The following is a 19,270-nucleotide window of genomic DNA, read 5'->3' on the forward strand; positions in this document are numbered from 1 at the left end:
TTATAGCATGCAATTTTTGCACATGCAGCCTTTAATAGTAACCCAAATGTTCTTGCATAGTATCAGTTTTGATTAAGGATTTTTTTTTATATCTAATATAGCATTTCCATATTTAATGTGTTAAAGATAAACCTGGGAAAATGCTGATCAAATTCCACCAGAACTGTCAACTATGTGTAACTAGAGATTATGAATATGACAGTCTGCTGCTAAAATGGTAATCTACCCTTCCACAGCATTGTTTAATCTTGCCCACATTGTCATAAAAATTTTACAATGTTATAATATAAAACTAGAGCTATCACTAAATGTGATTAATATCTCCACTGCCAACGGAAAGTCCGTCGGAAAGTGAGTGTCACTGAACTTTATAAAATTAAAAGATGAATTGCAATAAATAAAAGGGAAAAATGGGGATATGGTTGCCTCCCTTCAAGCCCACCCCCAACCCCCAATTCTTCCACCCATGCGGGAAATAATAGTTTCATGTCATCTGTTTATAGTGATCGAGTGTATGAAATTTCAATGAAATCCATCTAAAACTGATGAAGTAGCTTTGGAATAGGAGTCCACCCCAGAAAAAGCAAGGAGATTGGCGGAACTGATAGATCAGAGTCCAGGTCAGTACTTACGGACAATACAGTGACAGTAAGTGTGGGTGAGTAGTGTAACAATACTTAATTTTTGTGTTGGAATCTAGATAGTGATACAACAATTGAAAAACCAATACAAGATTGTATGGCTAAAACATACAGAGGCCCATGTCGGGGTTATGAATTCAAGTCTTATACATGGTCATATCATATTTTGTAAAGTTTGTCTGCAAACTTAACAGGTAGGAAAATTGCCACACTTTTTATGACTTTTATTGCTCATGTATTGAAATCTATGCTCTAATATTCATCAGTAACTTTCATCATTCTTTAATATTCATGTCAGTAGACCAAGAAAACATCAACTAACAAGAGCTGTCACTAATGGTGACAAATGCCCCCGCAGCGCCTTGACCTTTGACCTGGTGACCTTGACCTTTGACCTGGTGACCCCAAAGTTAGTAGGGGTTGTGTACTCAATAAGTACTATCAGCATGTAAAGTTTGAAAGTCCTGGGTGCAGTGGTTCGCAAGTAAAGTGCCTTCATGCAAAAAGTTAACGTTGTGACGAACGAACTATCGATCGGACGGACAGTTGAAAACTAATATGCCTCCCATTTGGGGCATAAAAAGTCTTTAAAACATCTTAGATCTAAAGACAAATTACTTATCACCAGTGTTTCCAAGTATTTTTCAGGAAAATCCAGACTAGAGAAGTGATTTCCATTCAAGAGACAATATAACATAGTCCTCATGGCTCCCACCCCAAAGACTTTGCACAAAAGCCAACTGAGAAATGTCCCGACTACTTCCATTCTTTCCCATTATTCATTACAAGCAATACAATATTCTCCATAAAGAGATTTTCTTTACTTTATTTCATAAATATTCATAGAAAAGATTCACAAACAGCTTGGGATACAAATATTTTGCATTGCAAACTATATCTAGTGGACAAAACACTCAGAATGCAACACAGCCAATTTGGGTACAGGTATTTGGCTGGTATATTGCATTTGCTATGTGATCCATGGCCAGTGTCTCTAAACTGTATCAGCTCTTAAGTATTAAGCTGAAAACAAGGAGTTTTCATAGGATATAGTAGTCGCAACTTGACCGCGATGGTTGACCTTAGGCAGATTATTCATATCGATTATTTCATTGTAGAAATATGGGGTGCTTAGTGTAGCCGTCAATTTTAAATTTATGAATGCAAATAGCTGAAGCGTTTAAGTACACCCCTTTTCCATAATAGGTTGTATCTAATTATGTATTATAATACAAAGGTCAACCATCGGGGTCAAGTTGCGTCTACTATAGCAATGCTCAACAGGTGTTGTGCATTTCAACCTGTGAATAATGACCACCTGCAATTACAGAGCATGGTTTTGAGTCCCCCATGTAATATTTGTAAACATGTTTCACTACAGCTCCAAGATTCTTGAAAACACTTCCACTAAAAGGAGGAAAATTTCCCAAATGTGCAATTTATGGCTTCTGAAAAAGTAAAACTCTTCATTCACACTATCTGTCAACATTAATTACTACATTTTATTATCAGAATTCATTAGAGATCCTAGAGGTTTGGTTAAATGGTTTCAAGACTTTGCTCCAGAATATTGATTTGATGCTCTATAATTCAAGATTTCTCATTTAAACTAAATGATGGTTGTGATGATGTGGTTAACAACAAGACAAATGGCTTTAGCTTAATGGTTCATTGGCATCCTTTGCCAGTGCATGCATTGCTTGACCTTCAGGGCCACATAAAAGCAGGTGAATTTACAAGGCCAAATAAAAACTTTAAAACAACTATTGGAGTTACTTTACATGGCCACCTAAATGCTTGAAAACAGCTGCTGGAGTGACTGTATTTCAAGACCACCTAAACATTTGAACACAGCTGATGGAGTGACTTTAAAAGGCCACCTAAACACTTGAAAACAGCTGATGGAGTGACTTTAAAAGGCCACCTAAATGCTTTAAAACAGCTGATGGAGTGATTTTAAAAGGCCACCTAAATGCTTTAAAACAGCTGATGGAGTGATTTTAAAAGGCCACCTAAATGCTTTAAAACAGCTGATGGAGTGATTTTAAAAGGCCACCTAAATGCTTGAAAACAGCTGATGGAGTGACTTTAAAAGGCCACCTAAATGCTTTAAAACAGCTGATGGAGTGACTGTATTACAAGACCACCTAAACGCTTGAACACAGCTGATGGAGTGACTTTAAAAGGCCACCTGAATACTTGAAAACAGCTGATGGAGTGACTTTACACGGCCACCTAAATACTTGAAAACAGCTGATGGAGTGACTGTATTACAGGGTCACCTAAACGCTTGAACACAGCTGACTGAGTGACTTTAAAAGGCCACCTAAATACTTGAAAACAGCTGATGGAGTGACTTTATTATAGGGCCACCTAAACACTTGAAAACAGCTGATGGAGTGACTTTAAAGGGCCACCTAAACACCTGAAGATGGCTGAAGGAGTGACTTTAAAGGGCCACCTAAACATCTGAAGACTGCTGATAGAGTGACCTTAAAGAGCCACCTAAACATTTAAAGACTGCTGACGGAGTGACATTAAATTTGAAAACAGCTGATGGAAATATTTAACAGGGCCACTTTATATAAACACTTGAAAACTGCTGAAAACCAATCATCAATTTTTATTAATTTTCAACAATATTTCAGAGATTTTAAGCCAGTGTTACTAAAATTTGCACATGTACCTTCAAGTAACTGATTACATCAATCGGTGGCACTGGAAACAAGAGCTGTAACTATTGGTTACAAATGCCCCTGAAGTGTGCCCAAGAATGCTACAGTTGTCTGTGCAAAAAAATCACACATCATTTCGTGACCTTAACCTTGACACGAGAGACCTGGGTCATAAGCATGACACACCTTCTCAATATGGTTAACATTTGTGTCAAATTATTTTCAAATCCCTTGATAAATGGCAAAGTTATGGACCAGACAAGAAACAGACCACCTCTAAGTGTGACCTTGACCTTAGAGCTAGGGATCTGGAACTTGCGCATGACACGTCGTCTCATTATGGGGAACATTTCAAAATCCTTCATCAATGGCAGAGTTATGGACTGGACACGAAACAGACCCTGTTAACCTTTGACCTCTAAGTGTGACCTTGACCTTGGAGCTAGGGGTCTGGGTCTTGCACGGACAGTGCGATTTTAATATGCCTGCCTTCAGGGGCATAAAAAGAACTCAAAAATCAACATGGAGAAATATGCATCACTCAGAAATTGGACTGCAGCAATCATAGTTCAATTATTAGCCTGAAGGAAGGAAACACTCATGTCTTGATAGTCCATAAACTGATGATGAAATCAATCAAACTGCTGATAAAATAAAAACTTCAATTTTCTTATCTGATCAATCAACCCATGACATATCATTCACTCCAAAATTTCATATCTCCTGGTTTGTGTGCAATAAATACTCACTAGGGCTTTAAAAACACCCCATCCACAATCTGGAAAATTTGATCCAAAAAGATTTTTTATAATGCACATATTATGAAATATACATAATAAACAGGCCTGCAGTCCAAAAGGGGCAATCGTCGTATTTGATGCCATAGGAAGCAAACTTTTTAAAAAGAATTCTATTTCTTGTCCTTTGAAAGTTAACTAAGGCTCAAGCTTTTGTGATTGAAGGATGGACAAATAGATAGACAAATGGATGGATAATGGGACAAAACAAAATGTTGTCTACCTATATGGTACATAATCTATGTTCAAAATTTCATGAAAATATCTCTTTTTACTTTATAAAAAAGACAGGTGGACAAAAAGAAATGGAGATAATAAAATATTGTGTATGCTCTCAATTTCATCTTCTACCATTTTTATCAAACATCATGAAAATATCTACTGCAATTTAAAAGTTATGGCAGATCCACTTTTTTCTCATATTTTTGGAATACCTATTGTCATAGCAACCTCTTTTGTTGCCATATGAGAAAATAAAAATATCATGCATCTTTCCCACATTGCCATCAGTCCATGTAACAAGTTTCATGAAGAAAAAACTTTTACTTTTTAAGTTACCACAGTATTACATTTTGACACTTCTTGTTATATTTTTGGACTATTGGTTGCCATAGCAGCTACCATTTTTTCCACAGCAACAAAGAAAAGGACATCCATAATCTCCATATTGTCATCTATCCATGTAACCGCAAGCTTAAACAAGAGGGCCATGATGGCCCTATATCGCTCACCTGTTATCATTGCACTTGAGGACAGGAAGATCCTCAAAAAAAATATCTAAGTCCAAAGGACAGGAACAATATAGTGAAGAAATTTAACTAAAAGGAAAAAAAAATTCTTACAAGGTATAGATATGTCAAAATACACCTAAAAATTGGACGTACCATCCGTGTTGTACCACAGAAAAGTGGTCTCAGTCTTTCTCTACGGCCAATAATAAAAAAGTTACTAAAAATAAGCTATTTATAGTAACGTAAAAGGGAAGTTATTAAAAAAAAAAAAAAAATATTGTAAGTGAACAAAAGAAGGATCTGCCAAATAAATCTGTTGACATAAATGAAATTTCAGATCAGTATCTTCATTAGTTATGGAGATATACCCATTTTAATTTGAAATAAAGGGAGGTAATTTGACATAAAATCAGTTCATAGTTATCTACCCTGATTGTCTCAGTCTAACTGATAACAATAATGAAATTTCAAATAAGTCCTATAAGTACTTACTGATATAAATCCATTTTGATTACAATCAGGGGAGGTAATCAGATATAAAATAACTCTGGAACCTACGATTGGATCTAATTTGTCATGGAATCCAAGATTTATTGTTGTTGGAGATATTTTGGAAGTTTGTATCAAATAAAACCTTAAATGAAGTCTCTATATGGCTGCAAAAGCCAAAATAGCCAATATTGGACCTTTAAGGGGCCATAACTCTGACACCCATGATGGAATCTGGCCAGCTGAAGAAAAAAAGCAAGATCTTGTGGTGATACAAGTTGTGTGCAACTTTGGTTAAAATCAAATCATAAATGAAGCTGCTATTGTGCAGACAAGGTCAAAATAGCTATTTCTGGCCATTTCAGGGGCCATCACTCTGGAACCCATAATGGAATCTGGCCAGTTCAACAAAGGAACCAATGTGACAGGTGAGATAAAAAAAAACATATTGAACTTTTACATCGTAGGAAAGACTAACAAATATCTGTTAATTTGTTACAATCTCATGAAGTCACATTCGGATTAGTTTATTGGTATACAGGGATTGATTTTCATGTGGGAAAAGACTACAAATATCTGTTTAATTTGTTACAATCTCATGAAGCTCACAATCGTATTACTTTTATCTGGATTAAGGGACTTGATTTTCATCGTAGGAAAAGACTAACAATTATCTGTTTAATTTGTTATAATTCATAAGCTCACATTCGATTAGTTTTATTTGATATACAGGGATTTGATTTTAATCGTAGGAAAAGGCTAACAAATATCTGTTTAATTTGTTACAATCTCATGAAGCTCACATTCGTATTACTTTTATTTGGATAAACAGGGACTTGATTTTCATCGTAGGAAAAGACTAACAAATATCTGTTTAATTTGTTACAATCTCATGAAGCTCACATTCGTATTACTTTTATCTGGATATACAGGGACTTGATTTTCATCGTAGGAAAAGACTAACAAATATCTGTTTAATTTGTTATAATCTCATGAAGCTCACATTCGGATTAGTTTTATTTGGATATACAGGGATTTGATTTTAATCGTAGGAAAAGGCTAACAAATATCTGTTTAATTTGTTACAATCTCATGAAGCTCACATTCGTATTACTTTTATTTGGATAAACAGGGACTTGATTTTCATCATAGGAAAAGACTAACAAATATCTGTTTAATTTGTTACAATCTTATGAAGCTCACATTCAGATTAGTTTTATCTGGATATACAGGGACTTGATTTTCAATGGTGATGATGACATAATTTAGATGTTTCATGTGGTGTTGTCAAACATGAAATCCTGAGCTGCAGCTTCTAAAAAGGTATCTTAGTGACTCTCAGGATGATGTTTAATACTGTCAAGTTAATAGAGTTTTAATATAAGTTGTAAAAGAATGAAATGCATGCTACTGCCCATGCCCTCTAGCCCCAAGTTGAGCAGAACTCAACATTTACACACGTTACAAGTACAAAAAACTATTTTAGCGACATCTGTGAAACATCATATCTGATCAGGTTTAATGTAGAATAGAAATAACTGAATATCAAAATCCAGTTCTGTATTCTATGCAAAGAACAAATATTTCAATGATAACCTCAGAAGAGCAGTTTCTTGCAGGGCAAGACCTGGAGGGTAAATGATCTATGAACTAATTTTCATTACTAGTCCAGAAGATTTATAATAGAAGAACAGCTGTAGAACTTTCTGAGAATGATGTCTGTGAGAAGTCTACTATTGTATAAATGAATTTGCTTACATTTTTGCTTTGCCATAAATAGACTGGTTGGAATATAGACAACAACTCCCACAGGATGGATTCTAGCCACAGAAGTAAATCAAATGAAAAGGTAACTTTAATCTATTGTTAAATTGCAGGCCTTCAATTTGTATCTCAGACAGCTTAATGTGAGATCTTCTGGTTTTACAATAATTAACATGTGGAAATTTGAAGTATCATGATGAGTTTACGTTTTATTTAAGTTTTAACATAATTGTTCCTTATAATTCTGGAAAAAAAACTAATCAAACAAGAACACTTATATCATGGGTTCTGCTCATGAACAGAATTTTTTTGTGAATTATAAAACAAATGGCAATAACTCCTTCCTGTATTTACATGATTGTGATATATCAAGCCACACCAAGCCACATCGGACTGACCAGTCCAAAAACTATCCTCTTAATGCTGAGTACCTAGCAAGGAAACTACTAGCACCATTTTTCAAATCTTTGGTATTATGCACCTAATTAGAGTTCTACAAGGCTTTAAGTTTTATGTTAAAAACAAATGAAACAGCTGTCCAAATAGATGATATGGTAAGAAAAGTGCTATTTTTAATACTGTACATGAACATTTACAATTAGAGCCATAAAGGGAGGTAACCAAAACCAATAAATTCAAATGAACTTTCTACTGTATTCATCAATATTCAAACATTTGACAAATTTGAGAGAAAATAATTATCAAAAACAGGATTTATTTTTTTGTTTTGGGTTTAACGCCGTTTTTCGACAGTATTTCAGTCATGTAACGGCGGGCAGTTAACCTAACCAGTGTTCCTGGATTCTGCACCAGTACAAACCTGTTCTCTGCAAGTAACTGCCAACTTCCCCACATGAATCAGAGGTAGAGACTAATGATTTCAGACACAATGTCGTTTATCAAATAGTCATGGAGAACAAACGCCCCGCCCGAGGATCGAACTCGCGACCCCGCGATCCATAGACCAACGCTCTTACTAAAACAGGATTTAACACCATAATAATAGGTTTTGTATTCATGGTGGAAAAAGTGGCAGCCATATTTCAAATAAAGGCATTATGAGCCTTTAAAGCTACCAAGTGTTAAAGGGGGTCTTAATTAGGTAACTAATAATGCAAAGCTCATTTCTAATCAATATATATAGTATTCCTTAGTTAGAGTTTAAAGTGACATTACTGTTAGTGTACATACTGAAAGAGATACCAGCACATTTAAGATAATTCTTTTTAAAAATCTACTTTTATCAAATTTAGTAAGGGCTTATAATATGGTATAAGTCTCTAAAATTACCTTATTCATTTCTAATGACTTTTTCCTATGGCACTGTGGTCTTAAAATTATTATAAAGAGTATAGATTATATCTATACAAAACTGATTTAATAAATTAAAATTTCAACATGCATATAATGCAAATTTTTTAACATGCATGCTGATAATATGCTTGGGAAAAGAAAAACATTCGATAATTTTTTGAATTTTTTTTTTTTGTATGTGCTTGTTATTCATGTTATACTAATAGTATGCAAATGCTGTTTGCTCAGTATATGCCCTGGAAAACACTGTTCTATGTATCAGTTTAGTTCCAATAAACAATTTGTATTTGTAATAAAACAAAAAGTAGAATTTATTTTATACCGATTGTGTATCTGGCTCCATCCAGCCGAACAACACATTTTTTTCGACATAATGCCTCACTGTAACTGTCTTGTTGACAGTCACCTAAATCATCTGCATCATCATCAATAAACACCAGCGACTCTTCAGCTGCTGAGGTAAAATCATCCTTCATATATTCCCTGTTAGTTTCCATAGTCACCATTTCACAAAAACCTAATTGCGCAAAATTTACATAAATCCAGCAACTGCTGCAGAACAATAAAATCTGCATTTCTGGTCACTTCTCCATTTCTGGGACTCATTTTCGAATAAACAATTTCATTTCCATATCCACATTGTCCTGGAATTGAGTTCTGTCTGATTTTCCATTAACATAACATTTTGTTGCGTTGCATTTAGACTTAATGAAAATGGCAGCACTTGTTTGATTTCCAATGTAAAATGGTTGTCAGTTCCAAACCCCTATAGTTTCTTCGCCTAAATTAAACAGAAAATAACCAGAGCGCCATTCAAATTACTTTATTTTCAATGTCAGAAACACCCAAGTTAATTCAGAAAAAAAATGAGTTTAGTTTTCCCTAGAAATTGAAAAAAGAAATTTTCTGTTAACAAGACAGTCTACCATATTTAGAAATGTTTCGTATGGTGGCACAGAAGTGACATGGATGTTTTTATACAATTGTGTGTGCACATTAAAACTAATATTGCATGTATAACATATTACTTGCAACAATTTATTCAATGACATCATGTGCGCGTGTAATACTTACCTAAAGTGCACCTAGAACCTAATATTGGTTTACTATTATGTAAGGCATGTGTGCATGTATTATTTTTTTAAGTATGCAAGGAAAAGTTTATATCTTATTACTTGCACATAGGCATGCAACAGCATAAAAACATCTATCTTGCCTCTGTGCTGCCACAGTAAGACATGTTACGATATTTTTGGGACTATGTGACAGCAAAAATCAATGTGATACAAATATGCCATATATTACTCAATGGAAATGTGGTAAGATTGGTCTGCATTCTTTCATGAAATTGCAATTGTCATAATTAACTTTGCCACTGTCAGATTATTATTAGTACATGACATTGACATCATATATTTTCCACACTTCTTTACCCATTGCCATTGTCAGGCTATTATAAGTAAATCACATTTTAACTGGCACTGTCAGATTATTACCAGTAAATGACTTTGACATTAAATATTTTCAACACCTCAGTAACCACTGTCATTGTCAAGTTATTATCAGCTGAAATCACATTGACATATATTTTCAACACTTCTTTAACCCTTGTCATTGTCAGGTTATTACACTATTTATATTTTCAACACTTCTTTAACCATTGCCATTGACAGATTATTGTAAGTAAATCACCTTGACATTACATATTTTCAACATTTCTTTAGCCATTGTCAGATTATTATAAGTAAATCACCTTGACATTATATACTTTCAACATTTCTTGAATTATTTATATTTTCAACACTTCTTTAACCATTGCCACTGACAGATTATAATAAGAAAACATATTTCCTACTGCAACTGTCAGATTATTATCAGTAAATGACCTTGACATTAAATATTTTCAACACCTCAGTAACCATTGTCATTGTCAAGTTATTATCTGTTGAAACCACACTGACATATATTTTCAACACTTCTTTAACCATTGCCATTGACAGATTATTATAAGTAAATCACCTTGACATTACCTATTTTCAACACTTCTTTAGCCATTGTCAGATTATTATAAGTAAATCACCTGACATTATACACTTTCAACACTTCTTTAACCATTGTCAGATTATTATAAGTAAACCACCTTGACATTACATATTTTCAACATTTCTTAAACTATTTATATTTTCAACACTTCTTTAACCATTGCCATTGACAGATTATTATAAGTAAACATATTTTCTACTGCAATTGTCAGATTATTACCAGTAAATGACCTTGACATTAAATATTTTCAACACCTAAGTAACCACTGTCATTGTTTGGTTATTATCAGTTAAAATCAACACTTTTTTAACCATTGTCATTGTCAGGTTATTACTACTAAATCAACTTGACATTACATGTTTTCAACATTTCTTTAACCATTGCCATTGATAGGTTATTACAAGTACATCAACTTCACACTATACATCTTCAACACTTTTTTAGCCATTGTCAGATTATTATCAGTAAATGACATTAACATTTTACATTTTCAACACTTCTATAACCACTGCCATTTTTAGGTTATTACTACTAAATAACATTGACATTATATACTTTCAACATTTCTTTAACCATTTATATTTTCAACACTTCTTTCACCATTGCCATTTTAAGGTTATCACTACTAAATCACATTGACATTATATATTTTCAACATTTCTATAACCACTGCCATTTTCAGGTTATTACTACTAAATCACATTGACATTATATATTTTCAACATTTCTATAATCGCTGCCATTTTAAGGTTATTACTACTAAATCACATTGACATTTTACATTTTCAACACTTCTATAACCACTGCCATTTTTAGGTTATTACTACTAAATAACATTGACATTATATACTTTCAACATTTCTTTAACCATTTATATTTTCAACACTTCTTTCACCATTGCCATTTTAAGGTTATCACTACTAAATCACCTTGACATTATTATATTTCAACATTTCTATAACCACTGCCATTTTCAGGTTATTACTTACTAAATACATTGACATTATATATTTCAACATTTCTTAAATCGTGCCATTTTATGGTTATTCTACTAAATAATTGACATTATATATTTTCAACATTTCTATAACCACTGCCATTTTCAGGTTATTACTACTAAATCACATTGACATTATATACTTTCAACATTTCTTTAACCATTTATATTTTCAACACTTCTTTCACCATTGCCATTTTAAGGTTATCACTACTAAATCACATTGACATTATATATTTTCAACATTTCTATAACCACTGCCATTTCCAGGTTATTACTACTAAATCACATTGACATTATATATTTTCAACAATTTCTATGACATTGCCATTTTTAAGGTTTTACTGACTAATCACATTGAACATTATATATTTTCAACATTTCTATAATCACTGCCATTTTAAGGTTATTACTACTAAATCACATTGACATTATATATTTTCAACATTTCTATAACCACTGCCATTTTAAGGTTATTACTACTAAATCACTTTGACATTATACATTTACGACTGCCATTTTCAAGTTATTACTAATAAATCACCTTGACATTATATATTTTAACACCTCTTTAACCATTGCCATTATCAAGTTATTAAAAGTACATCAACTTGACATTTTCAACACTTCTTTAGGCCTTAAATATACATTACAAAGTAATTTTGCAGAGACCTGACAGTGAGTTTGAGCAAAGGATGGTTATCGAATTATCTGTACAAAGATTGACTGTATTCCATTTCGTATGTGATACATGGTTACGTGTCTCTTAACTGAATAAATGAAATGAGAAAAAAAATTGTTGGATCAACAATACTGAACCTGTCTGTAAAATAAGTTCTTGTATCAGAAGTGGAAAGCGTAGTATTATGACCATATATTGATAAATGACAAATTCTCACACTGAATACTAAGGATCAAACTTATAAAGTGAGAAAAAAGGAGAACTGAACTCAGAACCAGGTAGACTATACAAAAAGCTGACTGGCTTTAAACCGTATAAGTTTAAAATGGCTGAAACCTATTATTTTTTTGTTTTTTGTTGGGTTTAACGTCACAGGTCATATGGCAACTTTCCAGCTTTTGATGGTGGAGGAAGACCCCACGTGCCCCTCCATGCATTATTTCATCACAGGCAGGCACCTGGACAGAACTGCCAATCTTCCTTAAGCCAGCTGGATGGCTTCCTCCCATGAAGAATTCAACTCTCCCAGCAAGGCTCGAACCCACATCGGTGAAGAGCAAGCAATTTGAAGTCAGTGACCTTAACCACTCAGCCATGAAGGCCCCTTGAAAGCTATTACTATTCCTAGCTACATAACAAATAACAACAAACACCCACATTCCAGAAAACACTATTACACTAAAAGCAGTAAGAATTCTCAAATGTGCAATTTATTGCATCTGACAAAGCAAAGCTCTTTATTTGGATTTTCACTCACGTTTACTATCCAATATTATTACCTATCTTCATTAATGATCAAAATTCATCTGACTTTAAATTCTTTTTCTGTTTTATGCTTCTAGAAAAACAATTGAGCCATGCCATGGGAAGACCAACATAGCGGCTTTGTGACCAGCATGGATCAAGACCAGCCTGCGCATCTGCGCAGTCTGGTCAGGATCCATGCTGTTCGCTAACGGTTTCTGTAATTGCAATAGGCTTTGAAAGTGAACAACATGGATCCTGACCAGACTGCGCGAATGCGCAGGCTGGTCTGGATCCATGCTGGTCGCAAAGCCACTATGTTGGTTTTCTCATGGCAGGGCTCAATTAATTAATTCTAGAAAAGCTGATTTCATTCTCTAAGAATGTCAAATAAAAATTCATACATTCTGAATATAATGTTGTTTTGTAATTTGACAATACAACAAATGACTGTGTTTTATTGCATTTTTACATCACTCCAATTATAAATCATCAAACTCTAGTTTGTGTTTGTGTTACAGACTGTTCCTTTGGACCTTGGGACAATATTCTTAACTATTATCCAGCAAACTATTCTGGACCGTGGACAACTGTCTTGACTATTCACCAGTAATCCATTCAGTAAGTACAGTGCAACCTCTATAGAGCAACACCCTTTGGGAGATACAAATATTGACTGTTATGTAGAGGTTATTGTTCTGGAGAGGTAAATTTGATAGTATATTTCAGCTTAGGGAAATTGTGATGATGTTATAGAGAGTTTTTTGCTTAAGAGAGGTTGTACTGTATATACTACATAATAATGTTTTTTTTTAAATTTATCTCAGATATAATAACATACTAACTGCTGCTGTCACCAAACTTTAAATATGGCTAATTAGCACAAGTTTGGTGTTGGTGTAACATTATTTGTATCATTTATACAATGACTTCAATTAACTTTTAGTCTGTTGGTGGCAAGTGATTCTGTCTTTGCAACCAGTGCAGACCAAGATCAGCGTTCGTGCAGGCTGATCTTGGTCTGCTCTCAGTAAATTTTCAGTGAATATCCCTTTGAATAATAAATGGTACTGTCCAAATTGAATGACAGACCAGTCCATTTTAGAAATTTAGCAGGATAAAGGTTAAACTACCTATTCATTCAGCACAAGTCATGTAACAGACACCCTTCAGACTACATTTGTATTTCATTTTGCCAAAGCATCATGGAAGACATAATTTGTGAAAAGCAAATAACTTAACAGACAATAAAGTAATCATAGAGAACATGGGCTGATTATTGCGTGCTTTCTCAACTAATATAATCAGTCTCAAAACTCTGGCAAGGCTGCTTTAACAGACTGATCTCTAAACTCTGTTTTTATAACATGACAGCTGACTGGTGGTTTCTGCACATCATTTTGAAACTGACCAATGGCAAGGCTTGTTTAACAGACTGGTCTCTAATCTCTGTTTTTATAACCTGACAGCTGATTGATGGTTTCTGCACACATAGTTTTAAACTGACCAATGGCAAGGCTGCTTTATACAGACTAGTCTCTAAACTCTATTTTATAACTGGACTGCTGATTGGTGGTTTCTGCACATAATTTTGAAACTGACCAATGGCAAGGCTGTTTAACACTGACTGGTCTCTAAACTGTTTTATAACCTGACTGCTAATTGGTGGTTTCTATGTGCGTTTGCTAGGCGGAGGTCATAAACCCATTGTTAATTCAAATCAACTTTCAAATATTTATAAAAACATTATATTTGTTTTCTGTAATTATTAAAATTGCCCATACTTTGTTTTTCGATCAGAAATTTTTATTTTTTTGAAAAAAAAGGTTTAAGGCCCCCCGGGCCGGTTGTATTGTATTTCATTTGTATGATTTTGTCTATTTCAATGATAAAAAATGTCCCTGTAATAAAAGATTTCTTTTACGCATAAGTTTGAAATTTGCCCAAGGGCAGGTTTCTTTAAAAGATGGTCCAAACCATTTTATATCCGATGCTGATTGGTGGTTCGGTGCTTAATTTTGAAGTTGGCCCAATGGAAAGGGCGCTTTAACAGACTGGTCTCTAAACTCTTTTTCTATAACTAAGAACCGACGGGCTACAGTAGTCTTACATATATCATTTTGCTAACTCTACTTCTTAAACGACAATAATTATCACACAAATTAATTGAATGCAGCCAACTAAAACCCCCTTAATTCTGGAAAAAACACTGTTTACTAAAACACAAAAAACTTTCCAAATGTGCAACTTTGGTTTTCTAGCAAAATCTTTAAAACCATTTATTTAGGCTATCATCATTTTTTTTTGGGGCAAGAATTAATTTATTTTGGGGGCACTTCCATTTTAAAAACTGCAGGCTGATTTTGGGCCCCAAAGCCCCAGCAGGCTTTGAATTATTTAATGCGAAAAAAATGTAAGTTCAATAATTAATTTGTCGAGAAGTAAAAAAAAACATGCAAAGTCTGTGATGTATTGATACAGTCCATTAACTGTAGAGATGATGAAATCAATCAAAATGCTGATAAAATTTCAACAGCAATCCAATAGCTTCCATTTTCTTATCTGTTAGAGCAAGAAAGGCTTTAGAGATAAATCACCCTTGACAATCATTCACCCCCTTTATTTAATATCTGGATGGGAATAGTCTCTAGTAATATTGAAAAACAATTCCAAATGAAGATTGCTTGTTCCAAATGGTTGTAATGGGACATTAATTAAAACCTGGTAAAATAATTTAATTTCTTTAAATTTAAAGTTTTTACTCTTTCTTTTTTTTGCTGTTGTTTCGAGACTTTTAAATTGACAATAAAATTTAATCATTTGACAGGTTAGAGCCAGAAGGCCCTAAGTACATAATAAAAGGCCAATGGCCTGAGTTTTCTTGTTTGATGTACTGACAGTATAGTAAAACCCATTTTCAGTTTGTTTTAGTTTTTTTTTTAAAAATTTAAAAACAGCTCGATTTTTAAAAAAATTTTATATCGGATACGTTTTCACTTTTCTCCCCAGTTTGAACAATATTTTTTACAAATTGTGATGATACGAAGACTTTTAGCGAATTGGGCGTATCTGACTTTGAGTTCGGTTTTAAAAACCCTTATTTAAAATTTTTTCATAAAAAAGTTGTTTCTTTCGGAAAGCGAGTTGATTTAAGACCCAAACATAGACGATCTATTTTCGTTTTAAAAAAACTACAAAAAATAAAATTTTAATGTTTCGCTGATTTTTTTATTTCTCGAAAAATAAAAATTTAAATCATTTTTAATTCGTAGTAACAAAACAAAACCGAAGAGCTTCTTTTTCCCCGATAATTTATCGTTTATGAGCAAAATTAAACCCCCGCAAAGTTTAAGAAATCTTTACTGCGTTTTACGTTCAATGGGGGAGAATTAAGGCTGATCGGCTATGTTACCAAACCACAGACGATCAGTTTTTGTTTTTAAAAGAGCCAGTCAACATGGCAAACCCCCCAGGGCATATCATAATTGAAGGATGGGTTGCACCCGGGGTTTTAAGATGTGGAAGAAAGAATAAGTCATAGGAGGTGGTTTACTGCAAAATTTTATTTTTTTTCATAAAGAGTATAACTATGAGTTTTTCTATATGGCACTGAAAAAAGAAGCAATGGAAAGCTAACAGGGAAAAAGGGGCCCAAAAAAATGTCACAATATTCCCGTAAAAAGCAAATTTCTTTACTCTAGCAGCTGTATTTGAAAATGGAATGTTAAATTTTTGTGGTTGTTTAGAAATCATTGTAAGTCTTTTTTTTTAAAAGTCCACAAAAAAAACCCCTTCTGGTGAGATACTTATATAAAAAATACACCAAAAACTGGGAGTAACATCTTGCTGTACCCAGAAAGTGGTCTTGTTTTTTCCCTGGGTAATTATAAAAAGGTTCAAAAAATTTATTTATAGTAACAACTAAGGGAAGTTAATCTTTAAAAAAAAAAAAAAAAAAAAAAAAAAAATTTTTGCAAGTCCACACAAAAATCTTTTTCGGGAAGAGACGGGTAAAATACACCCAAATTGGTTTGCATGTTTGTTGTACTCAGAAAAGGGGTTTCCGTTTTTCCACGATATTTAAAAAAAAGTTACAATAAAAGTTTTAAAGTAACAAAAAAGGGGAAAGTAATTCTAAAAAAGGGAAAATGGCATGAATTCGTCTCATGATGGTGTTAATTGTGCCAATTACATCAAAATCACTCCCATGCAGGAAGAAGAAATTTTTTCGGACAAAGTCTTTCTTGTTTGTTTTTTTGTTTTTTTTGTTTTTGGTTTTTAAGCGCACCGACACAATTTGGTCATAGGGGCACATTCCAGCTTTGATGGTGGGGGAAAGACCCCAGTGCCCCTCCGTGCATTATTTTCATCACGAGCGGGCCCTGGGTAAACCCACCGCCCTTTCCGTAAGCCGTGGAGGGCTTCCCAATTGAAGAAATTCGACGCCCGAGTGGGCCGAACCCACATCGATGAGGGGCAAGTGTTTTGAAGTCAGCGACCTAAACCCTCGGCCACGGGGCCCCAAAAAAGTCATTTTTGTTTTGCCCTTTTGGCCCTCAAGTGTGCCCTTTGACCTTAGGCAGTGACTGGATCTTGCGCATGAACTCCGTCTGTGGTGGAAACTTTTTGTGCCAAGTTATATCAAAATCCCCAAATGCTGAAAAAGAAATGTCGGAAAAGGTTTTTTCTTGTACCCTTTGACCTCAAAGTGTACCTGCAATAGCCAAGGGGCCGTTTTTGCGTATGACATCCCCCCTCGTGGTGGTAACATTTGTGCCAAGATATATCAAAATCCTCCAGCATGAAGAAGATAGCTCCGGACAAATTTCTTTAAGAAATTTTTGATAAAGGGGGAATAACCAAAAAAAAGGCAAGGTAGAGTTTTTTGTTCTTGCACACTGCATTCCTCCCAATGTGTTCATCATGTATGAAGTTTGAAGAAAATCCCTCCCTTTTGGGGTTATGTCCGGACAAATGTTTTAAAAAAATATGTAAAGGGAATAACTCAAAAAAATAGGCAAGGTAGATTATTGTTCTTGACCTGCCCTTCCTCCAAAAGTGTTCTATCAGGTATGAAGTTTTAAGAAAAACCCCGTATTTTTGGGGTTTTGCCGGGAAAAATTTTTTTAAAAAAAAAAGAAAAAGGGGAATAAAACAAAAAAAAGGCAAGGGAGAGTTATTGTTTTGACACTGCACTTTCCCCCAATGTGTTTATCGGTTAATTTAAGAAAAACCCTCAAGTTTTTTGGGGTTATGCTCCGACAAATATCGTTGCGGACCCGGGGACGGACGGCGGACGGAGAGCATTTCTAATATCCCCCCACCTTTGGTGGGGGGAAAAAAAAAAACATTTGTTTCGTTCTTAATTTTATATACGTTTTTTTTACGCTTAGAAATTTTTAGACATGCGATTTGCATTATTTTTTATACTAAATTTCGTAATAGCATCTTATTGGAGCCCCCGTGGAATATTTTTGTCTTTTGTGGATTTACCCCAAACTTTTAAGCCGCGCATTTAAAATGCACTTTTTGTTAATGAGTTTCATTCGAAATTGCACAATTACATCAAAATATGACAGATTACATCGTAATTTGGCATAGCAAAGGGAATTGACCATTAACTTCATTCATGCATAACTGTTTGAAGTTTGAGAAAGTAAAGGAACTACATCCCTTCAAAGTGTTTTTTGGGCCATTTAAAAACGTTGGTAGCAAGATCGTCAAAAGGCTTTCAGCCTTTAGCCGAAACAAAAATAAAGAAAGGGACTTACCCTTTTGCACAGCCCTCACCATTAATTTAAGGTGCAAATAACCTATGAAAATAATTAAATCAGGCTGATGAAGTCGGTATAGTCTGGTACCAATGCTAATCTTTCTAATTTTTAAATCTTTTCTCTTTTTTTTCTGACCAATTTTTTTTAACCTGATTATTCCGGTTGAGAGGGGCTTTAACAAAAATTTTAAAAGCCTCGGAGTTCAAAACACGGGTCGAAAACAGAATGAAGTCTGTAGTACGCAGGTATAGCTTCCAATATACTTTGTCAGTTTGTGAAATAGAAAAATTTAATTAACATTGTAAATTATGAACAATACCACACAGCTAAAATTCCATCAAAATAATAATATTCAGGATTTCAAATATTCTTTAAAAGTATTTGACCTGCATTTCCTTTTAAGGCATAAAAACAAAATTGTTTGTTTCCGGTATCCTTTTTGGCCCAACCCTAAATGTTTTTATGACCTTGGAGAATAATTTTTTCAACTTTTTGACAAAAAGTTGCAAAACTGCACTTTTTATGCTTTTAAATATGGCCAGTTTATGTTGAAACAAATTAGATGCCAAAGGCATAAAAACCCCCTTTTTTTTTTATTTCCGAAAAAATCTCCCTTTAA

The 19,270-nt window shown here is 33.9% G+C and overlaps 1 protein-coding gene across 1 annotated transcript in view; it reads right to left on the reverse strand.

The window, feature by feature from the left end:
* The window catches only part of LOC123539176 (dual specificity calcium/calmodulin-dependent 3',5'-cyclic nucleotide phosphodiesterase 1C-like), a 423,427-nt gene extending 414,504 nt beyond the window's left edge, over window positions 1-8,923 (reverse strand). Inside the window, exon 1 of the mRNA XM_053529762.1 lies at window positions 8,734-8,923. Coding sequence (XP_053385737.1) covers window positions 8,734-8,917 — 184 coding nt within the window. The 5' untranslated portion in view covers window positions 8,918-8,923. The remainder of the gene's footprint in view (window positions 1-8,733) is intronic.
* Window positions 8,924-19,270: the final 10,347 nt, after the last annotated feature.

This window comes from Mercenaria mercenaria, chromosome 18, assembly GCF_021730395.1.
Source record: "Mercenaria mercenaria strain notata chromosome 18, MADL_Memer_1, whole genome shotgun sequence".
NCBI lineage: Eukaryota > Metazoa > Mollusca > Bivalvia > Venerida > Veneridae > Mercenaria > Mercenaria mercenaria.